The following is a 16,355-nucleotide window of genomic DNA, read 5'->3' as shown; positions in this document are numbered from 1 at the left end:
GGTGCAGGAAGTGCTGCACCAGATAGCTCAAGGAGGAGGTGAGTTGGTGTACAATGGCTGGCAGCTCCTGATGTGTGAGGTGCAGGAAGTGCTGCACCAGATAGCTCAAGGTGGAGGTGAGTTGGTGTACAATGGCTGGCAGCTCCTGATGTGTGAGGTGCAGGAAGTGCTGCACCAGATAGCTCAAGGAGGAGGTGAGTTGGTGTACAATGGCTGGCAGCTCCTGATGTGTGAGGTGCAGGAAGTGCTGCACCAGATAGCTCAAGGTGGAGGTGAGTTGGTGTACAATGGCTGGCAGCTCCTGATGTGTGAGGTGCAGGAAGTGCTGCACCAGATAGCTCAAGGAGGAGGTGAGTTGGTGTACAATGGCTGGCAGCTCCTGATGTGTGAGGTGCAGGAAGTGCTGCACCAGATAGCTCAAGGTGGAGGTGAGTTGGTGTACAATGGCTGGCAGCTCCTGATGTGTGAGGTGCAGGAACTGCTGCACCAGATAGCTCAAGGTGGAGGTAAGTTGGTGTACAATGGCTGGCAGCTCCTGATGTGTGAGGTGCAGGAACTGCTGCACCAGATAGCTCAAGGTGGAGGTAAGTTGGTGTACAACGGCTGGCAGCTCCTGATGTGTGAGGTGCAGGAACTGCTGCACCAGATAGCTCAAGGTGGAGGTGAGTTGGTGTACAATGGCTGGCAGCTCCTGATGTGTGAGGTGCAGGAAGTGCTGCACCAGATAGCTCAAGGTGGAGGTGAGTTGGTGTACAATGGCTGGCAGCTCCTGATGTGTGAGGTGCAGGAAGTGCTGCACCAGATAGCTCAAGGAGGAGGTGAGTTGGTGTACAATGGCTGGCAGCTCCTGATGTGTGAGGTGCAGGAAGTGCTGCACCAGATAGCTCAAGGTGGAGGTGAGTTGGTGTACAATGGCTGGCAGCTCCTGATGTGTGAGGTGCAGGAAGTGCTGCACCAGATAGCTCAAGGTGGAGGTGAGTTGGTGTACAATGGCTGGCAGCTCCTGATGTGTGAGGTGCAGGAAGTGCTGCACCAGATAGCTCAAGGTGGAGGTGAGTTGGTGTACAATGGCTGGCAGCTCCTGATGTGTGAGGTGCAGGAAGTGCTGCACCAGATAGCTCAAGGTGGAGGTGAGTTGGTGTACAATGGCTGGCAGCTCCTGATGTGTGAGGTGCAGGAAGTGCTGCACCAGATAGCTCAAGGTGGAGGTGAGCTGGTGTGCAATGGCTGGCAGCTCCTGATGTGTGAGGTGCAGGAACTGCTGCACCAGATAACTCAGGGTGGAGGTGAGTGACATAAACATACATGTGTGTCTCAGATATTTTGGCACTGCAATCAGATCACCTGACTCCAATATGTAAGTACTCCACACAATAACTGTTATTTTGACACTGTGACTTCTGTTCCAGGAATGGTGTCACCGCTACAGATATCCAGAGTCACCCAGGTCATGCAGCTGGTGCGCCAGGTCATGACCTCCGACCCTGACTCTGTAGAAGAGTTCAGTGAGATTGTTAATCTTGGATTCCAAGTCATTCAGAGGTTTGTACCTCATATATTCACTCGAATATTTTACTAGAACGTTATCATTATGTTCATTGTCAAGGATTCAGCATGTCTTGGATGATGCTGGGGTAGCCTCGTGCTTAAAGCATTTCCTTCTTGTGTCAGTGACAAGCGATGGATTCACCGCATGGGTATGCACGTGATATTGCTCAAGATTTAAAGCTCGCTTGCTCACTCACTCACCTAGGTGTAATGACTTGTTGCATGTGTTTCAGATTCAGTGCTGTGTCTCCTCCTCCTCTGGACCTCTTAGCCAACACTGTGGAATGCATCACGTGCAGTGTTAAACACAACGTAAAGCAGGTGCGGCAGACGGACATCACAGCAAAATCATTACAGATGTGGAATCTACATAAGACCTTTGCTGGATAGGGGGGACTTTATCAGACAGGAGAACTATGTAGATGGGTTTACAGCCTTGCATTGCAGGAACATTTACCCGATGTCTCATATCAGTATAATACAATGACTTGAACATTTGCAAAGCTTTGCATACAATACATATGTACTGTTCACACACTTTCAATGGTAGGGAGTCTGCTTTTGCTTTTCTGCGAATGTTTGATGTTTCCAAATAGTAGTAGTGTTATTTAGTATCATTAATTTCTGAAATCAATTAATTTCTTGTCTTTTGTATTTGCACTTTTCCTGAAAACCCTTTGAAATGTATTTTCTGTTTTCTTAGATATGGCACAACATGAAGCAAACGGGATTACTTCCCTTCCTTACAGAGAATGTAGATAACCTTGGAGAGGTGTTGAGGTGAGTCATTGCCGACACAGTTACCTCCCTTCCTCATAGAGAATGTAGATACCCTTTATGAGCTGTTGATGGGAGACATTTCTGACAAAGTTACCTCCCTTTCACACAGAGAATGTAGCTAACTTTTGGAAAATGTTGAACTTTTATGACTACTTTTGATATGACTTTTGTTAATTAAAAGCATGTAGGTGAACTACAGAGCCTCACATTCACCTGGCCTATCTTCGTGTGCGTATTCACATGAATATCCGCATTAGAATTGCTTTGTCCTGATTAGATTATTTACAGATCTTGCACATAGCTTAAATATTGCCTAGTGCGACGTAAAAGTGAACTCATTCACTCTTTCATGTACATGTGTTTGTTCCAGTGGGCGTGGGCTCAGTTCTGGGCTGTATGGCACCATCGTAGCCAGCACGGAGACTACACAAGGCAGATACCCCCTCACTCTTGCCGTCCTTGGCTTCCTCACAGAGTTAATTGAGGTAATGGCTACCTTCCTTTCCAGGAAATACTGGATCCCGGCTGCCCTAAACTAGTTAAGAGGTGGCAGTTGATATTTCATATGGCTCTATGGGATTACACAAACCAAAATATTCACTGGTCATATATTTGTCGATATTGTCTATAAGTTTTGGATTGGACATATCTGATGTCTTGTTATTGTCCATATGTTTCTGATTGGCCAAATCTTTGTTGATATTGTCCTTTTTTTTTTTGATTGGCCAGATCTGATGTTGATATTGTCCATAAGTTTCCGAATGGTCAGATCTGGGTCCACTTGCACAAAGCGATTTTAGCGCTACGACTATCTTAAGCCTATTTTGGAGAATAGGAGTTACAATCATTGTGGGGCTAAGATCGCTTTGTGCAAGGGGGCCCTGATGTTGATATTGTCCATATGTATTTGACTGGCCAGATCTGGGCCCACTTGCACAAAATGATCTTAGTTACAATCAACCTTAGGCCCCTACAATCGACTTTACAATCACCATACAATTGCCCTAATCTATTTGCACAAAGACGATCTTATGACAGCATGGACTTAAGATCGCAGTCTTAACTAAGATCGAACTTTTCAATGATGGAGGTAGAAATTTCTGAAACTCCACTCCTGTCTACAGTTGTCTTCAAGTGTGCATAGCATGCAGCGCAAATAAAACATGGAACTGGTTACTGCACGCAAATGACATCCCTTCCTTAATCGCACCTTGCAGATTTTTCATGAAAACAGCAACCCTTGGGTCTTGAGTTATTGACCTAATAATCATGAAATTAAAAGATAGCACATACATAACATTTCCTTATGATATAACACCTAAATGTACCATGATTTGTCAGTGGCTGTCAGTTGAACATTGTTTGGCATCTCGCAGGTGTTATTTGGAGTAAAATCCCAAATATATCCCACAAGCATTAGATTTGTAAAGATATGAAAGTGTGATATGACTGTGGGAGTGTTGTGGAAAATTCATGAAAGGGAAATATGAAAACGTTATTATTTCATGTGTGTTGTGTGTGTTGTTGAATGCTCATCCACAGTATATTAATTACTTTATGCTATTTTATTGATAATTATTTTTTCGTTTTGTTATTAAAACATTTTATGCAAATTTCACATACCCCAGCAAGTGTATTTTTCCCGTTTGAAGAATACTTGTATTATATTTAAAATGCATAGATTACAACTCTTGTCTCTCGTCAGATTCAATTTTTGCAAGTAGAAAAAACATAATTTTGCATGTTATCCACCTGTAGATTATTTCAATGATAAACTAAGACAAAATCATTAACCGAAAAGAAACGTGAAGATCTGTTCTGTCACAACAGAACATGCATTGTATTTGGGTATGGAAGATTTTACGGCAACGTCATAATATGCAAAGGGAAACCACTCCCATCTTGCGTATAAACTATGATTAGCTGCCCTTGAGTTATTGAAAAGGTCATGGCCACTGCTAATCGCATGTAGACACCTTTCATTACAAGCCTTTCCTTGTTTATCAAAAGGGTATGGTGTTCATACTTTTTCCAACACTGAATCGGGTGAGAATTGTACTGTATGATATCGACTCGATAATGATGTTGTTCACTACCGCAAATAACGACATTTCAGACGTTAAATTGATGTTGCATTCTCCATGTTGTTGAAGTGTTGAGGCGAATCATACAGTTTTATGCAATATAAAAGCCATCCCCAAACGCAAAGCTAATTATTTGCGTGAAACTGACAACAACTTGAACGCCATTTTGCTACTGACTACAATCATCTTAGCTCCTTACAATTGGTTCCGACCAATTGTAAGTTTTGATTGTAACTTACAATGGTCTTAGCCTACAATGTCTTTGTGCAAGTGGATGCCGATTGTAGCCGAAGCCTAAGATCGCGATCTTGAGGATTTACAATAATTGTAGCTCTAAGATCATTTTGTGCAAGTGGGCCCTGATGTTTATATTGTCCATATTTTTCTGAATGGTCAGAACTGATGTTGATATTGTGTGCATGTTTCTGATTGGTCAGATCTGATGTTGATATTTTGTGCATGTTTCTGATTGGCCAGATCTGATGTTGATATTGTGTGCATGTTTCTGATTGGTCAGATCTGATGTTGATATTGTGTGCATGTTTCTGATTGGTCAGATCTGATGTTGATATTGTGTGCATGTTTCTGATTGGTCAGATCTGATGTTGATATTGTGTGCATGTTTTTGATTGGCCAGATCTGATGTTGATATTGTCTGTGTGTTTCTTGGCTAGCCTCTGTCAAAGGAGGGGAGAGAAGAGGAGCTTCAGCCAGTGATGATGTACGTCCTGCGAGAGATCTTTCCTGTGTATCATAAGTGGAGATATTACGACATCACCAGGAGAGAGACAATAGGTAAACAATTTGAGGGTTCACAGTGTTCACCTGGTGGACAAAGACCAAAAATGATGAAAATATTTTCATAAAAATCAGAGAAATGTACATTCGCACCCTCTGAACAATATTGTCCATTATTGGATGTCCTGTAAAAATTTGCTCAGATAGTAATAAATCAAAGGAGCCTTGAACTGATTCAGCATGTTAAGAAGTCTCATGTTACTTGCATGTGCTACAGGTGCTTGCAGGTGCCCCATAACAGTGCTTATTCTGTATTATAAATGGTTGCTAGTGTTAATGATGTATTAATGTTTCTTTAGGCCACAAGTGTTTGCAGGTGTTCCATAAGATCCTCAACTTAATGACATTGCAAAAGAAGAAATCAAAAAGTGAAAGGTAAGGCCACCAGAGTTCTACCATCAATGTCAGTATAATAGCCAATTGCTGCATGTCCAAAGTATTTTTAATGACTCTATTACACGCAGAGTTTCTGTGGTAACTGAATCAAGTTTTTCTCTGCTTATCTTCAAAATATTGACCTCGGAAGTTCTTTCTTGGTTGGAACTGATCTTCAGTAACCCATTTCATAAGAGGTGACTAACAGGATCAGATGGTCAGGCTTACTCAGATGGTTGACACATGTCGTCATATCCCAAGTACTCGATGCTCATGTGGTAGATCACTGGATTGTCCTGTCCAGACTTGATTATTTACAGACTGCTGTCACATTGCTGGAATATTGCTGAGTGGCCTAAGACTAAACTCTCTTTAAAGTATTGATGTGTTTATGTTCTTTTGCTCACCAGAGAGATGTCCTCTGGAGCATGATTGGATGCATGTTTAGTTCCCCACTGTACATGTTAATTCAGAACACATCAATGAGTGAATGAAACTGTTCCTGTCCAGTGTTGTTACTACTGACTTACTTCCATATTTGTGTTCCAAGGCCTCGACTGCAGGAGGTGTGTGTGTACAGTCTACTGTTTACTGAGGCTGGTCGGGCTCTTCTGGACATTCTTGCCACTGGTGTAGACAGTGTTGAGCAGGCTGTTGCCTCTCAGGGCAGGTAAGATGTGCCACTGTGCAAATAGTGTTGAGAAAGTCCTTGACTATAGGAGCAGATGGGATGTGCCCCTGTGTAGACAGTGTTGAGAAAGTCTTTGGCTATAGGAGCAGGTAGTATGTGCCCCTTATGTAGACAGTGTTGAGAAAGTCTTTGGCTATAGGAGCAGGTAATATGTGCTCCTTGTATAGACAGTGTTGAGAAAGTCTTTGGCCATAAGAGCAGGTAATATGTGCCCTCAGTGTAGACAGTGTTGAGAAAGTCTTTGGCTATAGGAGCAGGTAATATGTGCCCCCTGTATAGACAGTGTTGAGAAAGTCTTTGGCCATAAGAGCAGGTAATATGTGCCCCTGTGTAGACAGTTTTGAGAAAGTCTTTGGCTATAAGACCATTTGAGGTATGCCCCCTTTGTAGATACCAGCAGGTTTTCACCTGTCATTGGTGTACCACGTTCTGAAGATTCCCACACTTTCTTCCAGCAATGTAGAGGGTGTCGGCGTCGACCTCATCCAACTCATCCAACTTTCCTTCTCTGTCCTCAACCGCCTCCTGTTACTGAGGTCCCCTGACCTCCCCATGTCACCGACGGAGCACGCTCTCTCCTCACAACCGGCTGGGCACCAGCATCAACACATCGTGGCCACCATCGCCCAGTACATCTACCATCGTCATGACCCTCGCCTCCCTACACTGGCGGCTGTGCTGCTAAAGAGACTTGCTTTGGTGGGTACCAGTAGTCAGTTGAAATAGTTTACACGTTAGTCAAACTTCCTAGGACTTTAGCTTATCCCTCTTTGCCCAGCATGAAGTAGAGAATGAGATGTAGGCTTAAAAGAGGTTAATATAGAGACATAAAAGACATATGAGAACTGAAAAAACGTCCTGAGGACCATATTTCGATGTGGATGATACTTATGATGTGATTGTTTTCTTGACTTGTGTTTGATGTTCCAGGTGTCTCCAATGTCAATCCTGGCCTGCCTAGGCAATGATGCCGAGCCCATCCGAGACATGTTCCTCACTAGACTACAGGCTCTGTCTGAGGTAGGCAAAACATTGAACAATAAATGTTCCAAATAAATTGTGCCCAAGGGTATTCGATAGTGACTCATGCTTGACTACGTCGAAGACTTGGTCACAGTAACCCATGCTTGACAACCTGTGGTGAGTGAAGGCTGACCTGCTCACAGTGACCCATGCTTGACAACCTGTGGTGAGTGAAGGCTGACCTGATCACAGTGACCCATGCTTGACAACCTGTGGTGAGTGAAGGCTGATCTGGTCACAGTGACCCATGCTTGACAACCTGTGGTAAGTGAAGGCTGACTGGGTCACGGTGACCTATGCTTGATAAACTGTGGTGAGTGAAGGCTGACCTGGTCACAGTGACCCATGCTTGACAACCTGTGGTGAGTGAAGGCTGACTGGGTCACAGTGACCTATGCATGTCTCCTTGTGGAGATTAAAGGAAGTCTGTTTTACCATGTCTTCTTCTTGTATCTTTATTGGGATTCTGTGGAACCAGTACATAGTTGGTAACACAACAGAACACAACAGACTGTGATTTTGCAGGAATATACTTACTGTAGCTGTAAAACATTTCATTCATTCATTCAAGTGGTGTAACACATGTGACTGTGACATTATGCAGGGTAGTTTCTCTGATATGTCATGTGCAGACACACTGACAGACAGTGCTGTCGGGTAAGCAAGTTTGGTCTCACCATGCACCCAGCAATATTCTAGCTATTTGACAACAGTCTGTAAATAATCAACTCTGGACCAGACCGTCCAATGATCAACAGCATGAACATCAGTCTACACAATTGGGAACCAATGACATGTGTCAGCCAAGTCAGCAAGCCTGACCATCTGATCCTATTAGATGCTCCTTACAACTAGCATGGGTTACTGAAGATCAGTTCTAACCAGGATCTTCACAGTCATATGGTGCTACTGAGTGTAGTGACAAGTGTCTTGTCTGTCCCAGGATCTACGGCTGAAGGTTATGATCCTGGAGCTGTTATCAGAGTGTGTGGAGACACAGCCGGGACTCATCGAGGTCTTCCTCAATGTGCAGATGGTGGACTCTTCAGATGGCAAGAAGGTAAGGCGGATGGGTGGGTGGGTTATGTGTGTTGGTGAGATGCATGGGATTATTGTCTGATAGAGGTGATTTGGTGAGATCGGTGTGTGATGAAGAGGAACACTTTTTATGGATAGACAACTTAATTGCAGTGGATGCAACATCTAGGAGTAGATCCTAACACCGTTATCAAGCAAATGTTATTATCTTCACTGAAACATTGCATCCATTGCAATAAAGTCGTCTATCCATAAAAAGTGTTCCCCTTCATCGTACCACCTTGTAAATACCACTAAGGAAGGTGTGTGATGTTGAGACAGAGGTGTGTTGGTAGTCAGTACAATATGTGAAGCCCATTTCTGGTGTTCCCCACCATGATATTGCTTGAAATTTTTAAACTTATCCTACCTCACGTTATGCATCTCTCTTCCACTCTTGGACCCAGTGTGGAAACGTGGTGTCAGCTAAGTTGAATCAAAACTTCTTGGCCTCTGACCACTCGACCTCTGCCCCTGCAATAGACGCCTGTCCATCAACCTGTACGCACAGTCGACGTCCTCATGTGACCTCCTCTATTTGTCATTCCAGAGGCTGGACGTGTTGTTTTGCAAGAGAATTGATAGCTTGATTTAGTGATTGACGATGGATGTTTCTAAAGAGAAGAATACTTCTAAACAACGCAAGCATTGTGGTGAATATAACTGCAACTTTTCGTCGGCAGATCTGCACAATTCTTGTGTCAATTGTATTGACTTGTATGAGAGGTCATCTAGATGTAGTTTGTGTATGGAATTAGATGACGATAAATTTGATCTGTACCGGCGGGTGATAGAGAGGACGTCAGATAGAGATAGGCGCAGGGCAGAAGATGGTTCTTCAGCGCCTAAGAAGGCAAAAAAAAGGCCACCCTATTTGGTGACATGGCGTTCTGCATCTAGGTTGTCAGATGAAGACTTTTTACGGGAGGCTTCGGATTCTTATCTTAGTGAGGATCTCAGACAGTTATTTCATCCGTCGACTTCGGGGAGTTTAAGGGACGCTAGCGTAGTTTCGTCACCACCACGTATGGTAGTGCTTTCTCAACCACCAGTCGTTTCCCGCCCGATGTTGGTTGTTACGATTCTGGATCACTCGTCGATTCAGCAGATGGATAGGCATTCTTTTACCACTTCGAATGTGCTTCGAATGTGCTTTGATCGTCTACACGAGATCTTGACATCCCAGGGTGTTTGAGTGAGTCATACAAAGAGAATCGTTTGAGAGCATTATCCCATCCTCTGCGTGGTAGCGATTCAATTCAGGGGGAAGCGTTTGTTTCACCAACATGATGTGGCATTCACTCAACCTCTTGGAATTGATGTGGCGATTCACAATGTGACAGCATTCACCTTACCTCTGGTGGGTGAACTGACAACCTGTTCTGGGGCATCGTTTATTCACCAGCATGGTTCAGTGCTTCCTTGCGTCGATCGTACTCGATTCACCAATGGCAAATAGTACTTTGTTTAAGGGTGTGCCGAGTGGAATCAGTGCTTCGATTCCTCAGAGTGGTTTTGGTTCCATGCCGATTCACAGGGTAGTGACTCAACATCTTGGGTTAAGTGGAAGCAGTTTCGGGAGTGTGTAGTTTTCTCTCAACAGTTCGCTTGGAGAAACTTCTGTCTCTGCGTTCAAGGAGCTCCAACGATTCTTTTTTACACATGACGAAAGTCGTCGTTCATCTCGAGTCTTGAACAAAACTGGCCTTCCACTTCTATAGCGATTTTCTGTATTTCCTCGTGTCAAATATCTGTCTAAAAAACTGTAAACATTGCTTGAAGGCACTGCAACTATCCTGACAATTTCAGATCTTTTTTTATCCCTCTTCAAATAATGGGATGATCTTTTCTTTTACTGTCAATGACAATTCCTTCGATTTCCGACCCACATTGTTTACGATCACGATTTCAGTGAAGGAGACGACAAGTGACGTCACAACTTTGTACACGTGAGGCTTACGTGAGGTACCAACCACTGTCAAAATTACATGGTGTAAGACGACGTAGTTTTTGCAGTGCAGTCCAAAATACAGCGCGACTTAACACCATATTAAAATTACGTCAGAGGATTTTCCGAATACTTATGGCGGAATGCTGTAGGTCGTTTCTCACCTTGGTAAGTAGGGAGATCGGTACCGAATGTTAAACTAGTTGAGCATCCGGGCTACTCCTCCTTTCACCGCTATCCTGTGTGTTTCTGTGGGGGGTAGTTTCGAAGCAGGGACATGCCAGATCACTGGGGTCTCCTGATAAATCGTGAGGCAGCGGCATTAATTCCTTTTTACTTAAAACCACATTTACTCTGAGCGCCGACTCCCTAGAGTTTTTGTGCCATGTAAGCCAAGGGGTTTCCGAAACAACCCATCACAAGTACAGAGTAGCATATTGGGAGTTGGTGCTACTCTTGGCCTCCTTGTGGAATGCATCCTCGCCTGTGCAGTGTGTCAGAGGGTAATTTGCGGCCCTCCAGCCAACTGTGGGATAATGCATAAAAATTTGGAAATTTTAACTAATCCTATCTCACGCAATGGATGCCCACCCCTCCCCCGCATCACAGATTACTTGGAGCTTCAAGAAGAGAATGACAAGTAGAGGAGGTCACGTGATCGGCTGCGCGTACAGGACAATTGACAGGCATCTATTGCAGGGGCAGAGGTCCGGTGGTTAGAGGCCAAGAAGTTTTGATTCAACTTAGCTGACAGCACGTTTCCACACTGGGTCGAAGAGAGTTAAAATTACCAATGTTGCTAAAGATGTCGTATAACTATACTCACTCACTACTTGTCTCTCTGTTGCAGCAAGACCTGAGTTTAGGGAAGAGCTCCTGTCTGCAGACAGTACTCAGCCTGATGGACATCAAGAAACAGGTGAACCAGCTCCTCCATGTTACCACTGTGCTTGAAGTGGTTTAGCGTAACAAATGATATATTTGTGTTTACGCTTTCTCAGTAAAGTACAGTACTTTTGTCTGAAATATGACGCATTATGTTTGACCACTTACTGGCATTGTGTATTCTTTTTGGCCATGCCAAATTATACTCATCAGATGGGAACACAAAGTCCGACTTCCATTTCTCTGGCAGCCACTGTGGATGGAGGCTGACTCAGTGTCCTGTCAATCAGATGTGTAGCTCGCCTGAATGGGACTCAACCCAACAAAAATACTAGAATTCGTTCTTTACTGAGAAAGTGTAATCCAAATATAGCATGCGTTGCACTCGACCACTTTCTAAATGACACTCCTTCGTATCAAACCCGACATGGGGCTTACTGGTTAAAGCATTGGCTTGTCACGCTGATGGCTAGACTATGATTCCCTACATATGTGCATTATTTGAAGCCCATTCCTGGTGTCTTCCGCCATGATATTGCTGAAATATTTTTGAAAGTGGCATTAAACCTTAATCACTTCCTCAAAACTGCACAGATAGTTCTGTGATTTCTATGCTTGCTTTTTGATTGCCTGTAGTTGAGCTGCAATATTGGTGATTTCAGTGCTAAGATTTGTCTGCTTGGGCATCCCAGTTTGTTTCGGTATTTATTGTTTTGGTCACATGTCTTTTATACATGAGTATGAAATGCAAACTTATGATGTCGTTGTCCTAGTCTGTCTACAGATGTTGGTACTTGTGGTGTCACTGCATCAAACGTAGCCTATCTCCTACCACCTAACAGGATTGGTTGGTTATTCTTGCTGATTTGGTTGGCTCATGCTCATGTTCATGATCATTGGATTGTGTGATCCAGAGTTGATTAATGGCAGACTGCTGCCATGTAGCTAGAATATTGCTGAGTGCGGTGTTAAGCAACAACAAACAACCAATTTCCTGATCATGTGATTAGCCACATGTGTGAGCTATATTCATACAGGATTGGTATTGTTACTGAATACTTCTTGAGGTTTTGGTTTAGGATATGAACAAAGTGTTTTTGCATTACTTCTAGGTTTTGTTACAGGAGTTACTGTTCTTGTTCACAGAGCAGCTACCAGTGTCCCCCAGACCTGCTGTGTGCCTGTGCTGACTTCATCCATTCCTTGTGGCGTGGACTACGGGAGACGGCCATGGAGGTGCTCCGCACCAAGTAAGTATCCCTGACACGAGTGGGCACCCTCAGCAATATGTAAGTGTGTTGCAAACATGATAAATGTAGCCTGCATTAAGTAGGTATTTCCTTATTAACTTTTCCTCCTGCACCAAGTAAGTATGCCTAAAGTGAACAGACACCTCCAGCCATGTGTAAGTGTATCGCAAATGAGATAAGTACTAGTTTGCTTGAAATAGGTTTGTCCTTATTAACATTTTCTCCTGCACCATGTAAGTGAACCCTTACTGATTGTGCTCTAAAGCAAATGAGTGTGCCCTGCTTTCTGTAAATGTGGCCTGAAGCTGGTATACCCTGCTCTGTCTCACATACTTAGTGCCCTTGCTTGAAGTAATGGGGCCAGCAGTAAGAGACTCTGTATTTCTTTCAGGGATGCCTTCTGGCCGAGTGTGTTTGCTCCACTGACGCGGAACCTGCCTGACCCGACATCAGACATGAATGATCATTCCCTCAAGTATGAAATAAAAACTGTGGCATTCGTTTTCAAGATCCTGGCACAGGAACTGTACATAATCCACAGGTAAAGATGGCCAGCCTTTCCAGACAGCCTCCTTAATGCAACATATGTCCTATTTGGGATTTCACTTTCTGAGTAAAGTACAAATTCTAGTACTTTTTTTTGGGTTGAGTCCCATCCAGGATTCGAACCCGCACCCTCAGAGTCAGGCACCTAATCAACAGCACACAAAGTCAGCCGCCTAACCCGCTCAGTCACCGCGACTTCCACATGTGTGCTGGTGATTAGGTGCCTGACTCTGAGGGTGCGGGTTCGAATCCCGGATGGGACTCAACCCAAAAATAGTACTAGAATTTGTACTTTACTCAGAAAGTGAAATCCCAAATATGACATATGTTGCATATGACCACTTCTAAATGGCATCGTGTAATCATAGCCTCCTTAATGGTGCTTTCCAGCTTCTGCTGGTGCGACATGAATGACATGCTGAATTACTAACTGACAAAAACTGTTTACTGTATGGAAGACTTTAGAGAGAGGAAATATAAACGTCGACATGTGCAATACTTGTTGATGTATTGAAATAGTGGCATATTTCTGGATTGCATGTATCATTGTGACGTCGTGTCATCAGCACCTCATTGACATAAAACTTGGTCAAAATCAGAATACAGAAATGTTGTGATGTCATGGAAACTAGTACTGACAGCTGACTATTTCTGACTCTCCTCCAGCTCCAAACTGGATGATAAGCTGAAGAAATCCCTGCAGATGATCTCCAAGGACAAACGACTCAACACGTGGACTGAGGTAGGTGACTGGTGGTCTGAGCATTGTGGTACTAACGGCTGTAATCCCATCCTCCATTGTTGAGTACTATTTTCATAATATTGGAGATCCCCTTCATGGACTTATGAGTTTAGCATTTGCCCAGACAGCAGACTCCGATTCCACTAAGTGATCATAGGGCTAAGGGCACACACACACTCTCTACACTCCAAGCTGACCATGGTCCTTGACAAAGCTACTGTATCACTACAACAGTCACACCTCCATTTCATTGGTGTCACATTAATCTTTGTCTCGCGATGTTCACAACTAACAAAAACAACATTTCTGATGCAGATGCAACCAAAATATGATCTAGGACACCAATAATAGAAAAGCATAGGCAAATGGATGTATGTACTCAGCTGTGAACAGTAAATAATCATGTAGTTAATAACGTTATTTTCAGTGTATTTACACTGTCTGTAAACAAACCCCCAAACTGGACGTTTGCAGTGGATATTTTTACATGCTCTGCACATGCTCACAGCAGTCTGAAAATATATTTGAAATCTGTTTATACTGTAAAATAAGCTCATCAGAGTTGTCATAGTGACATCATTTCGTGGAATGGGGAACCCAAAAGTTTTGAACTGACCCACTGGCCATGCCACACAAAGACAATCAACAATGGTACTTGTTATTGCTCTGCCTGGAGCTGAAGGACAGGTGCTGTAAGTCTGTGTTACAATATATTAGGTACGACAGTCATAAAGCTACGATAGACTCGTGAAGCGGAGTTGGCTGCGAGTGTAGGTGGGTGTGTGTTCCAGGGTTGAGTATGTTATGCATGCTGGCGTAGATGTCATTATTTGCTACACCATGAAACCTCCATCAGACTTTGTCTTGGCTAACTTGGTGTGGCTTCTCACCAAATGGCATGCTCACACTATCGACCATCATCTTGCCCCAAGAGTGGATGAATATGTTGTTTGTCTGTTTTTATCACTATTCCAGCAATATCAAACCTGGGGACACCACAATTGGGCTTTACACATATGGGATTTGAACACAGACTTTTGACATGATGAGAGAGCACTGTAATGCAGGGCTACCCACTGAAATTTGTGCTTCATTAATACCTGCCATGCTACCTCTAGTATTACTGGCTACCTCATCACTATTCACCATTGTGCTTCAGTTCTTGAGACGTTGTCTGGTGGCAGAGGGGGAGAACGCTGAAGTTGGTGGGGATGAAGAAATGAAGGAAAATGCTACTCTGCAGCTCCTGTTGGCCTGGAAGAACTTCCTCATCACATCGTCCAAGTTCAAGGTCATTATTTTATTACTGCTCTGTTCGTGTCACTGATGCTCCTGTTCTGGTCCCAATGCTAATATCAGTTTGTGGGGTTTGCAATCTGTTCCACAAAAATGCCCTTTCACCAAGACTTGCATAAGTTTTAAGTGTGACTTTTGTTTGTCACAACGCAACCATTGCTATGAAGACTGGCAATGTCACTCAGTGGCTGGAGTAACTCAACTCATTCACTTACTAACTCTCATGATTGTAGACCTGTGAAGTATAATAGGTCTTCAGCTACAAAAGGTGACTATGCTTGTCTGAAGAGGCAGCTGCCAGGATCGGGTGTTCAGGCTCACTTACTTGGTTGCCATATGTCATCGGTTCCCAATTGTGCAGATCAGGGCTCATGCTGTTGATCACTGGATTGTCTGGTCCAGATTTGATGATTATTTACAGAACGCTGCCATATAGCTGGAATATTGCTGAGTGCGGCGAAAAACTAAACTCACTCACTCACTCACTCAACCACTCAACCACTCACATGATTGTAGCAGTATTATTGCTAGTAGTCCAAATACAGTAGTCACACAGTGCCATATCCCTGTGGTGTATCTCAAGTGTACCAGTGTTAAAGTGATGTAAATAGAAACCAAGGTTAAGGTATATTGTCTCACTCTGTAACTCTGTAAGTCTGTCGTCTCTCTAGGTGGATGATCTAACACTGCCTGACAAGGTGAAGGAGAAGATTATCATGGATCTACTGGCTGGAATTCAGGCCCAGGTGAGATCTTGGTCACCACTTTACTTGATTTTTGGCATTATTTTCCGTAGATATTAGTGTTAGTGTAACAAGCTGGTTTTACTTGAGATTACAGGGCTTTACCAGACACAGGCATTTGGCTAGCAGCTGAAGTTGCAGATTAAACTGCTTTGAAAATCCATTTGTACTGACCTGGTAGGGACGATTGTTAGAATTGATCTTCAGTAACCCATGCTTTTTAGAAGAAGAACTGATTAACAGGATTGGGTGGTCAGGCTCTCTGACTTTTGACACATGTCATCGTATCCCAGTAGATCAATGCTCATGATATTGACAACTTGATTGTTCGGTCCAGATACTATCATCTACTCACAACCTCCATATAGCTGGAATATTGCTTAGTGTGCCTGTAAGCAATTAACCACCCAAACCATAGTATTGATTTTCAAGAATCAGTGATGATGATCACTGGAGTGTCTGGTCCAGACTTTAATTTTTATAACATTGCATGAATAGAGTATTGCTGAAAGCAGTGAAAAATGAAAAGAACTCATTTTAATCAGAATATGTGAACCATTTGTAAAAGG

General features: G+C 43.4%; 1 protein-coding gene across 1 annotated transcript in view; it reads left to right on the top strand.

Annotated features, from left to right (window-relative positions):
- LOC137273354 (nucleoporin NUP188-like) overlaps positions 1-16,355 on the top strand; it is a 48,603-nt gene that overhangs the window by 18,555 nt on the left and 13,693 nt on the right. Inside the window, exons 21-36 of the mRNA XM_067805965.1 lie at positions 1,410-1,542; positions 1,782-1,869; positions 2,252-2,328; positions 2,699-2,813; positions 5,087-5,207; positions 5,510-5,585; positions 6,136-6,255; positions 6,732-6,975; positions 7,207-7,296; positions 8,243-8,359; positions 11,175-11,243; positions 12,356-12,459; positions 12,851-13,000; positions 13,672-13,747; positions 14,907-15,038; positions 15,715-15,789. Coding sequence (XP_067662066.1) covers positions 1,410-1,542; positions 1,782-1,869; positions 2,252-2,328; positions 2,699-2,813; positions 5,087-5,207; positions 5,510-5,585; positions 6,136-6,255; positions 6,732-6,975; positions 7,207-7,296; positions 8,243-8,359; positions 11,175-11,243; positions 12,356-12,459; positions 12,851-13,000; positions 13,672-13,747; positions 14,907-15,038; positions 15,715-15,789 — 1,787 coding nt within the window. The remainder of the gene's footprint in view (positions 1-1,409; positions 1,543-1,781; positions 1,870-2,251; positions 2,329-2,698; positions 2,814-5,086; positions 5,208-5,509; positions 5,586-6,135; positions 6,256-6,731; positions 6,976-7,206; positions 7,297-8,242; positions 8,360-11,174; positions 11,244-12,355; positions 12,460-12,850; positions 13,001-13,671; positions 13,748-14,906; positions 15,039-15,714; positions 15,790-16,355) is intronic.

This window comes from Haliotis asinina, chromosome 2 (assembly GCF_037392515.1).
Source record: "Haliotis asinina isolate JCU_RB_2024 chromosome 2, JCU_Hal_asi_v2, whole genome shotgun sequence".
Classification (NCBI taxonomy): domain Eukaryota; kingdom Metazoa; phylum Mollusca; class Gastropoda; order Lepetellida; family Haliotidae; genus Haliotis; species Haliotis asinina.
The sequence above is the reverse complement of the archived record's forward strand: the minus strand, read 5'-3'. Positions and strand labels throughout refer to the sequence as shown.